This window comes from Melanotaenia boesemani, chromosome 23 (genome assembly GCF_017639745.1).
Source record: "Melanotaenia boesemani isolate fMelBoe1 chromosome 23, fMelBoe1.pri, whole genome shotgun sequence".
NCBI lineage: Eukaryota > Metazoa > Chordata > Actinopteri > Atheriniformes > Melanotaeniidae > Melanotaenia > Melanotaenia boesemani.
In genome coordinates this window covers 2,567,501-2,586,785 of record NC_055704.1, presented here as the reverse complement: position 1 = coordinate 2,586,785, position 19,285 = coordinate 2,567,501, and the positions used below count along the sequence as shown (strand labels likewise).

At 38.9% G+C, this 19,285-nt stretch overlaps 1 protein-coding gene across 6 annotated transcripts in view; it reads left to right on the top strand.

Moving 5' to 3' along the window:
* Window positions 1-18,928, top strand: part of eps8a (epidermal growth factor receptor pathway substrate 8a) — a 50,491-nt gene extending 31,563 nt beyond the window's left edge. For 2 of the 6 annotated variants that reach the window (XM_041977539.1, XM_041977542.1), the window contains 8 exons: window positions 1,454-1,637; window positions 1,717-1,847; window positions 3,839-3,947; window positions 5,070-5,210; window positions 8,048-8,291; window positions 12,088-12,271; window positions 12,360-12,492; window positions 17,395-18,928. In XM_041977539.1, the coding sequence (XP_041833473.1) occupies window positions 1,454-1,637; window positions 1,717-1,847; window positions 3,839-3,947; window positions 5,070-5,210; window positions 8,048-8,291; window positions 12,088-12,271; window positions 12,360-12,492; window positions 17,395-17,505 (1,237 nt within the window). In that variant the 3' untranslated portion in view covers window positions 17,506-18,928. The remainder of the gene's footprint in view (window positions 1-1,453; window positions 1,638-1,716; window positions 1,848-3,838; window positions 3,948-5,069; window positions 5,211-8,047; window positions 8,292-12,087; window positions 12,272-12,359; window positions 12,493-17,394) is intronic. The other 4 variants (XM_041977541.1, XM_041977540.1, XM_041977545.1 and 1 more) reach the window with 4 other exon arrangements.
* Window positions 18,929-19,285: the final 357 nt, after the last annotated feature.

The window sequence follows — 19,285 nt, the reverse complement described above, 5'->3', positions numbered from 1 at the left end:
TCATGTTGGATCTTCATCATGTTCTCATCATGTTGGATCTTCATCGTGTTCTCATCATGTTGGATCTTCATCATGTTCTCATCATGTTGGATCTGCATCATGTTCTCATCATGTTGGATCTTCATCATGTTCTCATCATGTTGGATCTTCATCGTGTTCTCATCATGTTGGATCTGCATCATGTTCTCATGTTGGATCTTCATCATGTTCTCATCATGTTGGATCTTCATCGTGTTCTCATCATGTTGGATCTGCATCATGTTCTCATGTTGGATCTTCATCATGTTCTCATCATGTTGGATCTTCATCGTGTTCTCATCATGTTGGATCTGCATCATGTTCTCATGTTGGATCTTCATCATGTTCTCATCATGTTGGATCTTCATCGTGTTCTCATCATGTTGGATCTGCATCATGTTCTCATCATGTTGGATCTTCATCGTGTTCTCATCATGTTGGATCTGCATCATGTTCTCATGTTGGATCTTCATCATGTTCTCATCATGTTGGATCTTCATCATGTTCTCATCATGTTGGATCTGCATCATGTTCTCATGTTGGATCTGCATCATGTTCTCATCATGTTGGATCTGCATCATGTTCTCATGTTGGATCTTCATCATGTTCTCATCATGTTGGATCTGCATCATGTTCTCATCATGTTGGATCTGCATCATGTTCTCATGTTGGATCTGCATCATGTTCTCATCATGTTGGATCTGCATCATGTTCTCATGTTGGATCTGCATCATGTTCTCATGTTGGATCTGCATCATGTTCTCATGTTGGATCTGCATCATGTTCTCATGTTGGATCAGCATCATGTTCTCATGTTGGATCTGCATCATGTTCTCATGTTGGATCTGCATCATGTTCTCATGTTAGATCTGCATCATGTTCTCATGTTGGATCTGCATCATGTTCTCATGTTGGATCAGCATCATGTTCTCATGTTGGATCTGCATCATGTTCTCATGTTAGATCTGCATCATGTTCTCATGTTGGATCTGCATCATGTTCTCATGTTGGATCAGCATCATGTTCTCATGTTGGATCTGCATCATGTTCTCATGTTAGATCTGCATCATGTTCTCATGTTGGATCTGCATCATGTTCTCATGTTGGATCTGCATCATGTTCTCATGTTGGATCTGCATCATGTTCTCATGTTAGATCTGCATCATGTTCTCATGTTGGATCTGCATCATGTTCTCATGTTAGATCTGCATCATGTTCTCATGTTGGATCTCTGCATCATGTTCTCATGTTGGATCAGCATCATGTTCTCATGTTAGATCTGCATCATGTTCTCATGTTGGATCAGCATCATGTTCTCATGTTGGATCTGCATCATGTTCTCATGTTAGATCTGCATCATGTTCTCATCATGTTAGATAAACATGTTATTTTTCTCCTCATGTTATTATTGTTTTTTTGTCTCTATGCTCTCCAGATTGGAGTGGCCGAAGGACCAGTACTTTCCTCCGTGTGAGCTGCGGTTCCGTGACGGGTGGGAACCTCCCGTGTTGAGGGACGCACCTCAAAGTCGAGAACTGGACCTGATGCAGCTCGCTGAGAGTCTCGCCAGTGCGGACCTCCAGAGACGGGACGATCTAAGGCTGCTTGCGGCTCAGGAGGTCTGCAATCAGCTCCACCATGATTAAACATGTGGAGATGTTGTGCTGTTAACCCGTGATCCGTGTTCTGTGTCTGCAGCAGACTGCTGTCCAGAGGTTCCCTCCTGCTGATGGGTACGCCTTCTCCAACTCCTACAAACGCTTGCAGATCCTGGATCAGGACACGGCCATGGCTGCTCTAAAACACGCCGTCAGCCGCCGTGTAGACCGGTAACTCCCAGGTCACATGACGCCCTGGAGAACTGATCCCACCCTTTAAGCTGCATCAGTGGCAGGAAGCTGGAGAACGACTGTTTTTTCCTATTAGAAAACAAAATGTGAAACATAGTTTCCAAATACATGCAAAACAAAAACTCAAAATCTGTAAGAGAATTTACATATCTTGAGTTGGTCCTTGACCCCCAACTGAAATTTGATAAACACATTAAGAAAATTCTCAAAAACAATAAAAAAACTATTTAAATTATTTTAAACTAATCAGGGACTATATCCCAGACAAGGCCGCCCTTTATATGCGTGCTATGACATATATCATATTGCATGACAGCATGGGGCCACACAACTCCCTCAGCCACAAAGTGCATTGGCTCATTGTACAATCAAGCAATAAAACTTATGGACAAAAAGCTAGTCTGCTACCACCACTGTAAAATTCTTGAGAAGTATAAATTGCTAAGCTTTGCAAGTTTTAGTGACTTGTGCTTGTGCAATCTAATATTCAGATGTATCAATAATTTAGCACCAGAGCGACTTAGTTCATTTGTTCAGAGACAGAACAGCAACAGAGTCACCAGCGGTTCCACCAACCAGAAGCGGAAGCTCCCACACTGCAGAACTTCGTTTGGTCCGTCTGCCTTTTCTTATAAAAGTGCAAAGCTGTGGAATTCCTTACCAACTGAACTCAAGACAATATCTGAGTTTAAAACCTTCACCACTAGGCTTAAATTTTGGCTAAAACTGTAACCGCTTGTAAATAGTACTGTATATGTGTGTGTGAATGAATTATAGATTTTGTATTGTGTGTTTAGGTGAGTTTTATATAGGTTTTTAATACATTATTGTATTTTAATGTAGTGTAGAAAGGCCCAACCCGGGACAAGAGATGAGAACTAGCTTTGGCTAAAAACTCTGCATGGCATCAGCTACAAAATTGTGACTTTGTACAAATACAATGTCTCTGTCAAATAATCCAAATAAATAAATAATCAATTTATAGCAATTTAATAACTAACTTAATTATTATAATAGAACAAGGAATTTAAATAAAAATAAAATAAATAAATAAAATATATAAATAAAAATTTATTTATACAACTATTTTTCTAATATTCTTTGACAAAATAAATTAAGCTAATATATATTTAAATGGTAATAAACTGATTACATTTCAAATAAAATAATGTAAAAGTTTTTATTAAATTATTTTAATCTGGAACATTTTTTTCTGAACAAAGATATGATAAATAATAAAACACAAAGATGATGGAAGGTTAGTGGTAAATGTTAGTATTTGATAGGATGTAAATGAATATTTATTTTCAGAATTTTTTTTTTTCATTAATTTAAAATCTTAGAAATTCTGACTGTTGTGATATCTGCTGTAATGATTTAAATATTAATCCCAAACAAAAAAAAATGTGCCTTTAATTATTCAGTTATTTAATTTAATAGAAATTAAACAGGAAAAAAATAATTAAATTGAAGTTTTAAAAAATAATTTTTATTGAATTGATAAATAATGTTTCTTTCATCTCAGCAGTATTTAACCGTTTCTGTTCAGACTGATGAACAGGCGTCCTTCTGTAGAAACATCTTTCACTTCCTGCTGATTATTTCTTCTTCTGTGGTCTTTTCTGTGTCTGATTTGTTTATTTAAATCTTAAATCTGACTTTCCTCCTGATTGGGATCCTCTCCTTCGCCTCCTCGGCTCTGCAGATCTTAAATGGAGGGATGTTTTAAATCTGGTTTCCTCTCAGCAGTCGGATCATTTCTCCACGGCTGGAAATGTGTGGAAACTGCAGGATTATTTTTACTGATGGAAATCATCACTTTCCTCACGTAGAACTGATTGTAATGCATTTAAAGTCCTAACGTTTCCTGGCGAGATTAGTTCAGATTTAAATGGAAAGAAGTCCTGTTGAGTTTCTGTGTTAGATTAACTGTATTTGTGTCCTCCGATGTCCTCCTGCCCGTATTTCAGAGGGTTTGATGCCGAAAGAATCCAACAAAATCTGTTTGCCAAATCCAAATACGACTTTGTGGCGAGAAACAACACGGAGCTGTCGTTGCTCAAAGACGAGGTCGTCGAGGTAAAAATCTGCTGATTTATGGCTTTAAAACAAAGTGGACAAATTCTGGTTGTTGTGCCTCCAGGATTATACATTCATATTAATGAATATTTGTTTTAGAATGATAATTAATCAATAATATAAAGGTGGTGTGATGGGGATAATACATGGTTACTGCTAATGAAATTTACACATGCTGAAATTTTTACACAATAACTAATGATTATGATATGATCACAAAATAATAAAAAAATAAAAAGAGAAGGTGCAAGTTGTGATTATGACAAATATGTAATAAAGTTTAATTATATCACAACAACAAAGTAATTTTATAGCGATGAATCATTAGCAAATGGTAAAACAAACATAATAAAAATAATAGAAACAATAATAAGTGATAAAGATAAGATAATGGAAAAATGTACAATAGTTGTTTTGAATTATAATTATTATTTAAATAAAAATAGTAAGAAAAAAATAAAAATAAAATAATATGATATGAAATAGTAATGAATGAGAATGATAAAATTAATTTTGGTTACAACTTAAGAATGTATGTGGTTAATAATAATAGTAATAATAGCCTAGCAGTTACAGAGGTGGGCTTGGGTCTGGAGAACCTGGGTTCAAGTAACCGGGCTGCCACCTGGGGTAAAAACCAAAAACTGCGCGTCCCTGAGCAAGGTCCTTAACCTCCGACTGCTCCCTGGTCCCCGGTTGCTAGGGGCAGCCCACTGAAATGTGCAGCCCTAGGGCTGCACATTTCCCCACTGTGGGACTAATAAAGGATTATTATTATTATTATTATATGTAATCAGGTGAGTTGTAACAGCAAAACCATTTAGTGATTAGTCATTAGCATGTAGTAATCATTACAATAATAGTGGGAGTTAATTAAAGAATAATATTAAAATAAAATAAAAGTAATTTTAATAACAGTAATAAAAGTACAAACAAATGGTCATAATAAAAAAGAAACATTTGTTGATTATGGTTACAACTTGAGAATGTACAAATTATGAAGATGATGATGAAGATGTTTTGTGTCAGAAACATTATTTCTATGAAACATCTGATTTCTGTGTTGATGATGTAACTGTTGCTGCTGTAATGATCAGCTAAACCCTGAGCTTTGCCTGTCAGGTTCTGGACGACAGGAAGCAGTGGTGGAAGGTCCGTAACGGCTGCGGGATGTCCGGCTACGTGCCAAACAACATCCTGGAGATTACCAAAGCAGTGGACATGAACAGCCGAGGAGATCCCATCTACAGCCACACCATCCAGGTAACAACTGCTGACCACCATTTCTCATCCTCCATCCTTCCACCATCCTCCATCCTTCCACTGTCATCTTCATACTTCCACCATCATCTCATCTTCATCTTTTATTTCTCGTCATTAAAGCTCATGATGCCAAAGAAGGAGTTTGAGCTGTTTAAGGTAGGCCGGACCGAGCTGTGTGTTCAGTTGTTTTCTTATTTGTTTTGCTGTGATTCACCTTAAAGGAACAGTCCCAACATTTTGGGGAATAAGCGGCATTGCTTTCAGTGGATTGAATGACGTTTGCTCTGATTTCAACTAAATGTTCATCACCAAGTCCACATGCTGGATGTTAGAAGGTGGGTTCAGGTCTGCAGTGGAGTCGGAAGTTTCATCAACTTTTAAATCATGTTAAAGACTTGAAGTCAGTTACAGCTGATGTTTACAACACGGTCGGTTTTTTAACATTATGATGTCTGGAAATGTTTTTCTGATTTATATTGGGCATGATCCAGGAAATTAGGTTTTATTTAGAATATTTTAATTAAATTTAGTAAATAGATCAATAGATGAATAAGAGTACTAAAATATTAGATGAAAATAATTAATAAAGTGATTAAATCCTATTTTTGTTGCTCTGTGTTTAGCACTCTGCTGACTGAATGTGGGACTGTTCGTTTAATGGTAGTTTAACAGTGATTGTGTAGTTTGTAGTTGTAATAAAACTTGTTGCTCCATCTCATATCCATCTTTATGTTCCATTTTTACATCAGCAGCAGTTACTGGGAGAGTTAAATGAGGTAAACACCAAACACTGGAAATAAGTTTTGTTCATGTCTAAATGTGTGAACGAACATGTTTTTCGTTTTGGTTTGTCTTTATTCTGACATGATGAAACTTTTTTCATCTCATCCACACGAAACATGCTGTGCAACATGCTAATGTTAGCATCTGAATATTTTCTAAAGACTCTGCTCTTTCTATGTTTTCTTGTTCTTCCTGCTCCTCAGTTCATCTGTTTAGAATCACCATCTCTTAAACCACAAAAAAAAAAAAAAAAAAAACTTCCTTTGTTCTGATTGGCCGGTTTGTGGAAGCCTGCAGTGTCTGGACCAGTCAGTTATCCTCCTTGTACTCTATGTCAGTCTGCTTGCATCAGATCAAGATTTGAAATTGTCTGAAGTTTTCTCTTGCAGGAAATGAAACATTCAGACTGGTCCCACAAACCAAAATATTTACGTTGTTGATCGATGAATTGTTCCGATTTTTTCGTCACAGTTGTAGTCATTTATTTCTGTTTTATTTGTGTCCACAGTCCATTGACCGTGTGGGGTTGTACTGGTTCCTAACAAACATGCTAATGTACGAACAGCTAGCATGCTAACTTTTAAGCAGTCAACATCCTAACTTGGAAACAGTTAGCATGATAATGTTTGAATATTTTAGCATGCTAACGTGAAAATTTTAATATGCTCAAGTTTAAAGAGTTAACATACATGCAAACAGTTAATATGCTAAGGTGCGAACAGTTAATATGAAACGTACGAATAGTTGACATGCTATGTGCAAACCGTTAACATGCTAACTAACATGCTAATGGACGAACAACATATTAATGTGCAAACGGCGTTTCTTCTTTCCAACTTTAAATAACTTTAAATAGTTTTTAAAATTCAGAAAATAAATTCTAATATCAGAAATTTAATGCAGCCGGTTATCTGCAATGTTAGCAAATATGATTACCAAATTTGTTTTATAGTTAAAAGTTTTTGTAGAAACAGGGGTTTTCTTTTGTCTGCAGCATTCTGAATGTGTGCAGAGGATTGTGGGTGATTTTGAGAATGCAGAGGATGCATCAAAATATCCTTGAAATTAAAACTTTACAAGGGTCTTTGACATTGGATCTGTTTGGAGAATTTTAATAATGGCAACCTAAATACAGCAGTTATTTAGGAATTTCATTGACTTTAAGAAGCAGCCTCTCTCTGTTTAAAGAGTTTAAGCTGACCAGTATGAAAAGTACTTGTTAGCACGCTAAGATGTTGTTAGCATTCCAGCTTTAATACACCTACCTAAAATAAAACTCAAATGTTTTATAAAATTATATTAAAAGGGGAAAGTTGTTGTCTTGTAATTTGGAGACCTGTATTCAGTTTGTAATATTTTGTTTTAAAGTTGGAGAATAAAGTATGAATAAAGTTGTAAATTCAGAAAGTATTAAGGAACTATTACTTCATATTTATTGTCCTTTAGTGTGAGGTGTTGTCTTCATGACATTTCCTGAGATATGGTGGAAAAATGAGTGTTAATGTGCTGACTGAACATGTGTTAACATGTTGTTTGGTTTGTGTCTCCATGTGAATGTGCATCCTGTAGTCATGAAAACTATTTAAAGGTAGGGTAGGAGATCCTGAAAAAAAACACACAATTCAAAAGTCCAAACCCTTTTCTTCAGACTTCCCCTGCAGCATTGATTTGCTAACCTTCGCTAACATTAAGACATAATGTTATCTTACCTATCAAGAGGAAGTAGTGCCATCATGGCATCACTTTACAGCCCTTTCTGTTGCTTTAGTTGACACCACCACTCAAATGCCGCACTGATGCAACTCTGCTCTTGCTCCGCTCTCCTTCAGGTTTTTCTTGGAAGTAACCTTCTCCAAAACTTTTCTTTTCTCATTCGATATAGGCATATATTTTGATGTAATAAGCTAGCCAAGCTCCGACTCAATAAATATAAATACAATACAATAAAAATGCTCCTGGAAAACATCTCCTACCCTACCTTTAACTTCCTGCATCAGAGGTTGCTGCTGACGTTCAGGATTGACCAGATAATAAAAACTACTTCTGTCCTCCAGAAGCAGACCATCAAGACTGACCCCCTCCCCAGTAAGCCTGCAGCTGCTTCAATACCCCTTGCCCCCACGCCACCGCCTCCTGCCCCCGTCAGGCTCCCCACACCACCGCTGCCTCCTCCGGCCACAGAGCCCTCCAAGCCGGCTGCCGGCAGCACGATCAACCGGCATAACAGCAACACGTCCAGCAACGCTGGCAGCGCCGCCATGAAGGAGCAGAGCATCCAGAAACCTGCAGCTGGCGGACGTGAGTCTGTTAGTAAGGAAACTAACGTCTGTTAACTTGAGATTCTGTAAACTCAACCGTCTGGAAACATGTTTCAGTCAATCAGCTGATTATTCTTATTATTTTATCACTCATTCTTGTTCATGCAAATGTGTGAAAAGTTAACATAACTTTTTAGCAGTTAACATCCTAATGTGAACGGGTACAATGACAACAATTTTGCATAGCATGTGAAAAGTTAACATCCTATTGTCTTATCCGTTAATACCCTAGCATGTTAACTGTTTGTACATTAGTCCGTTATCATGCTAATAGATGAAGTTATTCTAATGCTAACATGCTAACATGTTAACAGTTAACATGTGAACAGTTAACATGCTATAGCGTGCCAACAGTTAACATACTAACATGTGAACACTTAGCATGATGACGTATAAACAACTTAGCATGCTATCATGAAAAGTTAAGATGCCAACTAAGCGGCAACCTCTGCCTGTAAAATGTGAAGCCTATGAAAAATTGCAGTTTACCCCTCATCTGCTAGGGGCTCCAAAACAGAGCAAATCCCCATAGACTCCCATGTTAAAAAGACCAACTTCACAGCAGAAATGAACATGTTTAAAGCCTGGTACAAAAATCCATTTTAGGATTAATAAGTCAGGTTTACCTTCATGACAACTGTGAGGGGGGGTGAATTTTTTTCTAACTCATCCATTTGGATGTTATTTAATCTTGAAATTCGGCATACAGGGTGTGCAGAATTATTAGGCAAGTTGTATTTTTGAGGATTAATTTTATTATAGAACAACTACTATGTTTGCAATGAACACAAAAGACTCATAAATATCAAAGCTGAATATTTTTGGAAGTTGGAGTGGGGCTTTTTTAGTTTTAGTAACTTAGGAGGATATCTGTGTGTGCAGGTGACTATTACTGTGCATAATTATTAGGCAACTTAACAAAAACCAAATATATACCCATTTCACTTATTTATTTTCACCAGGGAAACCAAAATAACAACTCAAAATTTACAAATATACATTTCTGTATACAACAAATCAGTGACCAATATAACCACCTTTCTTTGCGAGGACACTCAAAAGCCTGCCATCCATAGATTCTGTCAGTGTCTTGATCTGTTCACGATCAACATTGCGTGCAGCAGCAACCACAGCCTCCCAGACCCTGTTCAGAGAGGTGTACTGTTTTCCCTCCCTGTAGATCCCACATTTGATGAGGGACCACAGGTTCTCTATGGGGTTAAGATCAGGTGAACAAGGAGGCCATGTCATTATTTTGTCTTCTTTTAGACCTTTTCTGGCCAGCCACGCAGTGGAGTACTTGGATGCGTATGATGGAGCATTGTCCTGCATGAAAATCATGTTTTTCTTGAACGATGCTGACTTCTTCCTGTACCACTGCTTGAAGAAGGTGTCTTCCAGAAACTGGCAGTAGGACTGGGAGTTGAGCTTGACTCCATCCTCAACCCGAAAAGGTCCCACAAGCTCATCTTTGATGATACCAGCCCATACCAGTACCCCACCTCCACCTTGCTGGCGTCTGAGTCGGAGTGGAGCTCTCTGCCCTGTACTGATCCAGCCACGGGCCCATCCATCTGGTCCATCAAGACTCACTCTCATTTCATCAGTCCATAAAACCTTAGAAAAATCAGTCTTATGATATTTCTTGGCCCAGTCTTGACGTTTTATCTTGTGTGTCTTGTTCAGTGGTGGTCGTTTTTCAGCCTTCCTTACCTTGGCCATGTCCCTGAGTATTGCACACCTTGTGCTTCTTGGCACTCCAGTGATGTTGCAGCTCTGAAATATGGCAAAACTGGTGGCCAATGGCATCTTGGCAGCTTCACGCTTGATTTTCCTCAGTTCATGGGCAGTTATTTTGCGCCTTGTTTTTTCAACACGCTTCTTGCGACCCTGTTGACTATTTTGAATGAAACGCTTGATTGTTCGATGATCACTCCTCAAGAGCTTGGCAATTTTAAGAGTGCTGCATCCCTCTGCAAGACATCTCATTATTTTTGACTTTTCAGAGTCCGTCAAATCTCTCTTCTGACCCATTTTGCCAAAGGAATAGAAGTTGCCTAATAATTATGCACACCTGATATAGGGTGTTGATGTCATTAGACCACACCCCTTCTCATTACAGAGATGCACATCACCTGATATGCTTAACTGGTAGTAGGCTTTCAAGCCTGTACCGGTTGGAGTAGAACAACATGCATAACTTAGTTTTGACTTAGTTTTAGCCCGCCTACCTTCGTTAGCTGGTTAGCTACCGTTAGTTCTGGTTTAGCTCAGTTAGCTCTTAGCTACAGGCAGTTCGGAGTTTGATGGATGTCAATCATCCACCCCCACCATCACAGTCCCCCTCTCAGCTCCACCTCTTTCCCCATTTTTTGATTTTCCGGGAATGATGACACGCGTGACGCTGCCAAGATGGCGACGGGAACCGCCCAATGAGCTTCAATTCAGCTCTTCAGAAACCTACGGGTGACGTCTGTCCATCTTTTATAGACAGTCTATGATGCCAACATACAGTTAACATGCTAACGTGCAAACTGTTAACACATATCAGCTTTTCAACTTTGAATAGTTCTTAAACATTTAGAAAAGATCTTGAAATTTTATAAGAAACTTAACTTAAATGGCCACTTTAGCAAAGATGTTTAATAAAGTTTTAAGTTTTGGCAGTAAAAGAAACAGAAGTTCAGACTGTTTTTAACTTTTTTTTGGTATGTTTAGGTAATGTTAACCGTTAACATGCTAACGGTTAACATCATCAAATCAAATCAAACTTTATTTATATAACACTTTTCATGCAGGATTGCAGCACAAAGTGCTTCACATAATAAAAATGCAACAGTTTTGGCATCTTAAAAACCTAAGTCACAACAAAATTTCAATCAAAGCACACACACGAAGAAAAAAAAAAAAAAAAAAAAGCACATTTCAATTCATGCATATTAAAACCAAAATAAGCCTTTACACATCAAACAGTGCAGACCAGGGCCCACACCACAGCCATAAGGCTGCAGGTCGGGGGCCCCAGCCAACCAGACAAGGGCAATCAATACAGCAACAACCCCCAGACCGATCAGGTAAAACCCCCGGCGTGGAGGATCCCCATGAGGAAAACACTGGAGTTGAAACAAAAATTAAATTTCCTCAAGAAACAGTAAGAACAGCTAAGATTGAATAAATAAATAAATGTATAAATAAGTTAATAAAAAAATAAGAAACAATACAGTTGAGTAAAATGAAAAGAAATTAATGTGAAGTAAAATTATGTAAAATAAATTAAGATCAAATAAAATTTAGGCGAAAGCTAAGCTAAAAAGGTAGGTCTTAAGCCTCTTTTTAAAAACATCAACGTTCTCTGCAGCCCTGAGGTTCTCTGGCAGACTGTTCCACAGTCGAGGGCCATGACAATGGAAAGAGGCCTCGCCATATGTCCTGGTCCTTACCCTTGGAACAACTAATAGACTGTTACCAGAGGACCTCAGGGTCCACGAGGGTTCATAATTTAAAAGCAAGTCAGATAAATAAGAGGGCCCAAGACCATTAAGACATTTATAAACTACTAAAAAAGAACCTTAAAATCAATCCTGAAATGCACGGGGAGTCAATGCAGTGATTTTAAAACTGGTGTGATGTGTTCCCGCCCTCTGGTCCTTGTCAGAACTCGTGCCGCCGAGTTCTGAAGTTCTGAACATACTTATTTCAAAACGGTAACTTTTTATTATTATTATTATTTTTACATTTATAAATTTAAAAAATTATGTTGTTTTTTGGTGCTGCAGGCAGGAAGTCCAACATGGAGGAGGTTCAGGACGAGTTGGCGCACAGACTGACTTTGGGTCGCAGCGCTCAGAAGAAGTTCCAGGTTCCGTCTCGCAGTAGCAGCCTGCCATCCATCAGCATCACTTACGACTCGTCTCCAGAGGACGTCAAAGCATGGCTGGAGGCCAAAGGCTTCAGCCCAGTGTGAGTCTCAAGGTTTTACTGAAAGCGGTGTTGGACAGGACAGCTTTCATCCCACCACCATGTTTAACTGTGGCGTTTGTGTCTGCAGCACCATCAGCAGCCTCGGCGTGCTGACCGGAGCTCAGCTGTTCTCCCTCAACAAGGAGGAGCTGAAGACGGTTTGTCCTGATGACGGAGCACGAGTATTCAGTCAGGTCACCGTGCAGAAGGCAGCACTGGAGGTGGGTGTCGCCAATCCGACTTTAAACCGTCCAGTCAGGGATAAAAGTTCTCTGAGAGACGGGTCACAAGAATTTACAACAATTTCATCGTAATTTAGAAATAAAGTCAGAATGTTCAGGAATAAATCTTTTCCGACTTGATTTCCCTGATAGTCAATATTTAAGAATTAAGTAAAAAAAAAAAAAAGTCTTAATTTTTTTTTTAAGACATGAAAAATATATTATGAAATATTTTGAAATAAATGTTATATTTTAAAGAGATATTGGAATGAAGTACAATAAAATATGTGTTTATATACAGTAAATTTTTTATTTTTTATATTACAATAAGGTTAGAAAATTCCTTCAAAATTTCTGAGGAGATTAACATGCATTAATGGAAGTAAAATACTTAAAATTAATAAGCATATTAATAGGATCAGAGATCTGTTTATTTGTCCCACATTGGTCAAACAAGATTATACATAACAGTTAAAAAGAGAACAAATATATATTGTTAAGCTTATATTTTAAGTATTTAATAGTTTTGGTTCTAAAATCAGTTGAAAAATAATATAATTTAGTTTATTTTAAAAATGGAATAGAATATTAGGAATATTGTGTTTTCAAACTTTTTGGATCAATTTGGGCTCATTCATGAGTAAAACTCACCTGATGAGTTTGGAACTTTACCATCAGACATCCACCTTTAACTGCGGTGGGTTGGATCGTTTCCACATAAACTGAATTCAGTTAAAATATCTGCTGGAAAAAGCTTTAAAACTGTTTGGAATAAGTACAATTTTTAAAGAAAAAGTCTCAAAATAATTGTTAAATGAGCTTTGTAACAATAAAGTTATGGAGAATTAATCTAAAAATATGAAGCTGGAATATCTAATATTCAGATTAACATTGATTAAATCTTCTGAATTGTCCTCCGAGTGAAAACTCAATGGATTATTGACGAGCAAATCAGCTCTGATCAGCTAGAGGATCGTGGTTCTGTCAGCTCACCTGTCAATCACTAGAGGAAACGTTGTTCATTGGCTCATGATGTTGATATTTGTATGTGAGCCAAGCTTCCAGCCTTCTGATTGGCTGCAGCAAACGGAGATGACTCAAACACAGAGATTAGTCCAAGCTTTTTCTTCTTCAGTTTAAATCTATTGACCATAATTCAGAAGATCAGTGAAACCACAACCAGTGTGGTGGGGGACGACGTCCTCCTAAATGTCCTGTGGGTGGTCTCATCTGTCTGCTGCAGACTGTTGGTCTCTGGAAGATGAAGGTCTCTTCAGCATCTTTTCTGTCCCCGACTCTGGCAAGGTCTGGTGTGTGGTGTCTGTTTCCACCTGCAGGTTTTCTTCTGACCCTCCTTTGATCTTCTGATTGTTCCCACATTCATTAAGGTATCGTTCACTTTAACACGTTCACAGCTGCGTTCTGTTGGCCAGAACTTCCCTGAAGGGACTCAATCACATGGAGGACTCGCTAGATAAATGTTAACAACTCATCTCTGATAAACAGAGAAGATGAATGAAGAACTTCAGGTTAACTAGAACTCTAGACTTTAACCAGCGGGACTAATGACTTAATTTAAAGTCAGCAGATCCACCAGGACATGTCTCCTGGACTTACCTGAAGTCCTGACTTGTTTTAACGTGACATCATACCTGTCTTGTATTTGGTATTGGTATTTAAAGAAAAGAGACTGTTTTCCTGTTTATTGGTTTATTTTCCCATTAACTTAATTGGTAGGTATTTTTGTACAACTTATCAACAAATTAGCATGTTAACGCATTGACATGCTAATATTTTTAATACACTTAAATGCTCATTTCAATAAAGGCAGTCGTAATCATAAGTTTTCTTTAATTTAATTTAATTTAATTTAATTTAATTTTACAACCCGGATGTTCAGCTGTTTTTATAGATGGAGTTGAGAACAACATGGATTTATGGGTGCTTCCTCAATCTGCATAGAAATAAGGTTCTTGTGTGCGTGTGCAGAAAGCAGCTGTAGAACATCTGGAGGGAACGTTAGAACACCAAGTTTTACCAGAACCAGTCGACTCGTTGTGACGGTCTTCCTGACTCTGACCTTCTTGTTCTTCTTGACTGAGACTTTAGTTTCATCTTGTCTGTCTGACTTGGAGACTTTCGGGTTCTTGACTGCAGACTTGTCCTCCTCGCAGACTTGGGACTTGAAATGAACTGACTGATGATCAGGTGATCAGATGATTGATTAACTCCTGAATCTGGCCGTCAGAACGAAGCTTCATGTTTCATGTGTAGCTGCACTTTAAGGTAGCACCAGTTTGTCCTCCTGCTGTGGCCATGCATAAAGTCCTACTTAAATGAATCAGCTCCACCTGAACCCCCACCACCCCCCTCCCCTACCTATAGAGACCAGGATGTAGATGTTTTCCTGGCCTGGATGAAATGGAGACAAACCTGAGTCTGGCAGATTTAGCTGTTGTGTTTGTATGTTCCAGTAAAAGTGACTTTAAAAGTTTATTTTTCCAGTTCAATGGAGGTGAGTATGATGGAATTTTATCCCGGTCAAAGACGTGTCTGATCTCCGGATCAGGATTGAACCTTTTCACCAGCAGCTGGCTGCACAAGCATTAGATCCAGTCATGATTGGCTTGTTTTTGTCTCCACACTCTCCTGCTTTGGCTAAAAATGTCCAAATTGCTGGTACTGGGATGTTTGTGCAGCCAGTTTTCCCAGCATGCCTCCTGACTGATCCAGCTGTAGATATTCTCATCCACATGCTCTTTCCAGCTTGCAGCGGCCGTCACTAAAGGCTTCCTGAGGTTTGTCAAAGCTTCTGGCTGAGTCTACGTGGAGTTCCAGTCTCCAGCTCGGACGCCATGTAGCCATAGCCAGATGTTCAGCTTCCAATCCGAAGATTTTAGATGAAAATCTTCTGGTTTTCAGGCATAAAGAGGCTATAATTAGCTTCAGAGGCAGCAAGATTAAAAAAGGTCTGGGGAAGACTCTCTACAGGGGGGGGGTTGGTCTATGTTTAAAATCCTCCAGCCAGGAGCCTTTCTGGTTATTTGTAGCTCTGCAGGGGAACAGTTGAAAGATGCAGTGAATGTAACCTCAGAGCTCCTCCACACCAAACTGAACAAGCAGCAGGACTGTCCCTCACATCATCAGCATCTGGAAGAAAAAATGCACTTGGACACATCACAGTGATTCCTTCCAACATACAACCTGAACAGGAAGTCGTAACGCTGCTGAGCAGAATGAAGCCGGAGTCATTACATTGTTCAGAAAACTCCAACAAAACGCAGTAAAGTTGTCGGTTCGATTATAAATGTGTTTGCACTTAAACAAACATACAGATTGTTTTTATTCAGCTTTTATTTTCCACATGAAGACCAGTTCATCGTTTGAACGTCTCGTCCACCTGAGTCACTGTTTCCTGCCCAAAAACGCAAAATGTTCAAACTGGGTCCCAGAGGGAATCAATCTGAAAATGCCACAGTTTTGTTTCTATGGTTACAACCCTTACACATCTTTTCTGGATCAATGATGTCATAGCTCCACCTTCCTGTTAATTGGCATAAAAAGCCCCGCCCACAGCTAAGCTTCATCTTCGTACGTTTACATTGTGAGAGTTTCTGAGAATGTCTTCTTCTGTGTTTTTATTGTATTTCTGTAGCAGCACCACCTACAGGCCTGGCAGAGTTTTCACTGGTTTTGTCTAAACACACACATTTCTGGAAACAATTCGCTTTTACAGAAACTTTTTTTAAAACTAAATCGGCTTCGGCTCCATGTGGACAAATTATTTTCTTCCATCAGAAACCAAATCATCATGGGTGCTTTGCATAGTTTGTTTGTTTGAAGCATCGTTTGTTCATGTTCTCAGAAATTTATACGCTTTCACAAGCTGCAGTATTCCAGTAACCAGTAGAGGGCAGCGTCGGGAACATTTGACCAGATTTAAGGTCACAGGGTGGACAGCAGTAAAAATGATGGAAAGTTTAGGAGACAAACTTATTGACCAAGTCTGAAATGATCTACTTCTTTACCATGTTGTCAGTTTCCCACATTGGCAAAGCGAGTGAGATGGACTCACCTTCGCCTCAGCGTGATTGGTTTAGTGTCCTTACAGACCATCTATATCTCCGCTGCTGTCGTTTATTCTCCTGATCTTTGAACCAATCACACATCTATTGTCTCCATGTTTAGCATTTTTTTCCATCCTGCAAATTCAGCATCTCTATCTGGTCTGAGTTCTCTAATGCGCCCCCCTGGTGGGATCCTCCAGTAACAACGTAGTACACAAGCAAGGATGAGAGCAGTAATGGATGATTGGCTACGAGAACACAAGGTTATAAGGAAAGAATATTCTCAGGACAAAGTGACACGCCACAGCATGAGTGGAGCACCAAAGAAAAGCAGGAAGTCTGAGAATAAACAAAGTAAAACATTCACATGTAGTCTGCTCTTCACCTTATTAGCTCCCATATTAGCAGCTGTACCAACGTATATACATAAAAAAATCCGACAATGGGCTGGAAAATGTGGACCAGGATTTTTAGAATATCCCATTTTAGATCAGTCGCATCTGATTACAGTAATCTGATTACTCACAATTATCAGATTTTGATGGTTATATGGACAAGCTTACTAATAGTTCAAAAAGTCATCTGTGTGACTGTGATGGAGCCAACAGGACATTCTGTACAAGAAAAGGATGTTCCGATATTCCCGACTGTCAGCTTGGTGTATGAGGGCTCTAAAAACAGGTTCCAGGTTCTGTTCAGGTTCTGATCAGAATCAAACTGAAGTTTCCCTGAGGGAGTCTCCTCGGATCAGATGTGCATCTCCCGCTCATGTTTCCATCCTCTAACCATCTCTCCGTCTCATGTTTGTCTCTCCATGTTTTCCGGACATCTCCAGAAGAGTTCAGGATCTGAGCTCCAGGAGATCATGAGGAGGCGGCAGGAGAAACTGGCAGCCAGCACCTGGGATTCGGGGGTGGAGTCTTTTGACGAAGGCAGCACCCACTGAGCTCCTCCTTCGGTTTTCTCTTTATTTTGCTGGATGTTTTCTCGCTTTCCGTCTTTAGGCGGCGGCGGACCGCGCAGAGTTTGTGGAGATCATGCGGCGCCGGCAGGAGCAGCTTAGCTCGTCACCATAGCAACACCAACTGACCTCTGGACGTCCAGGATGTTCAAACCACTGAAGAATCTGCCATGTATGCCTGAATTTCACCAGATCACTTTGGGGATTTTTTTTTCTTCTTAAAAAGAAAACTATCTTTTCTTTTTGGGAAAAAAGTAAAGAAAACCAGTTAGTTTTTCCCTTTTTTTTCTTTTTTTTTTTTTTTTGTTTTGTTTTCCGAAGCCTCTCAGTATTAACATTGGAACTTCTGGAAGCTTCCAGCTGACTTTTGGTCCTCTCAGCAGTTAAACGCACAGTCCTGATGTTTTTTCCGTCATCCTGATCGGTTCACTAGATTTCTGATATTCCATCGATACTCACTTCTGATCTGTTTGACACAATCAGCAGCTGATAATTTGGACCTGGTAGATGCTCCATATTTAGTCTTATTTTATGACAACGTATGTAAAATGTTGTCAAAATTCAGAAAAAAACTAACAAAAAAAAAAACTGGATGAATTTTAAACTCATTTGAACTCCAGTGATGGGTGGAGCTTGTGGATCAGACCACTGGAGTTGACCAGTCAGAGCAAGGAGGGAGCGGCGTATGAAGTTTGTGTTTCTGTGGAACTAAACAGGATTGGTTAGTTTATTTTCTGTAAATATAAAACATCCTGTGTACATAAGATTATTAAATGTGATAATTATTATGAATGAAAAATATTTATGAGAAATTTTAGCCACAAAATGAGGAAGTGAGTTCAAATAATGACAGAAATCAGATTTGTTTCTGTGACTGAATGAATAGAAACAACCTGAGAGGCCCAAACTTAAGCTGGTTGATTGGGTAACTGATGAGTTTAGTTAAATGAGTGAGTAAACTGTTTATCAGATTTCTTCAACCAAACGGATTTCCGATATTTATAGTCTATGATGATGTTTTAAGGTAATGAGAATAACTTTTTATATGAACATGGAGATAAAACGCTGTATTCTGTAGAGAAGTGATCAGAAACAGCTTTCTGGGATTTAACAATCAAAATGTTTTCAGCTGCAGGTGAAGAATCCGGAAGTTAAAATGATTCCTGTACACTTCAGTGTTTTCCAGGCTGCTTCATCCGTTCTGTGGAAAAATTAAAACTCATGAATGTAGTCTTCAGGCTCCGCATACGCCGACAAGTAGTCTGATTTACATGGCAAGTTTTTAACACCTGAAGTCTTTAGAGTGCAGAGAGACTGTCGGATAGCTCACCTGGATTTCCAACAGTCCATTCATCCATCCATCCATCCAACAGTCCATCCGTCTACCTATCCATCCATCCATCCAACTACCTATTTATCCATCCATCCATCCATCCAACTACCTATCCATCCATCCATCCATCCATCCATCCATCCATCCATCCAACAGTTTATCCATCCATCCAACCGTCCATCCATCCAACATTCCATCCATACAACAGTCCATCCATCCATCCAACCTTTCATCCATCCAACAGTCCATCCATCCATCCAACCTTTCATCCATCCAACAGTCCATCCATCCATCCATCCATCCAACAGTTTATCCATCCATCCAACATTCCATCCATACAACAGTCCATCCATCCATCCCACCTTTCATCCATCCAACAGTCCATTCATCCATCCATCCATCTAACAGTCCATCCGTCTACCTATCCATCCA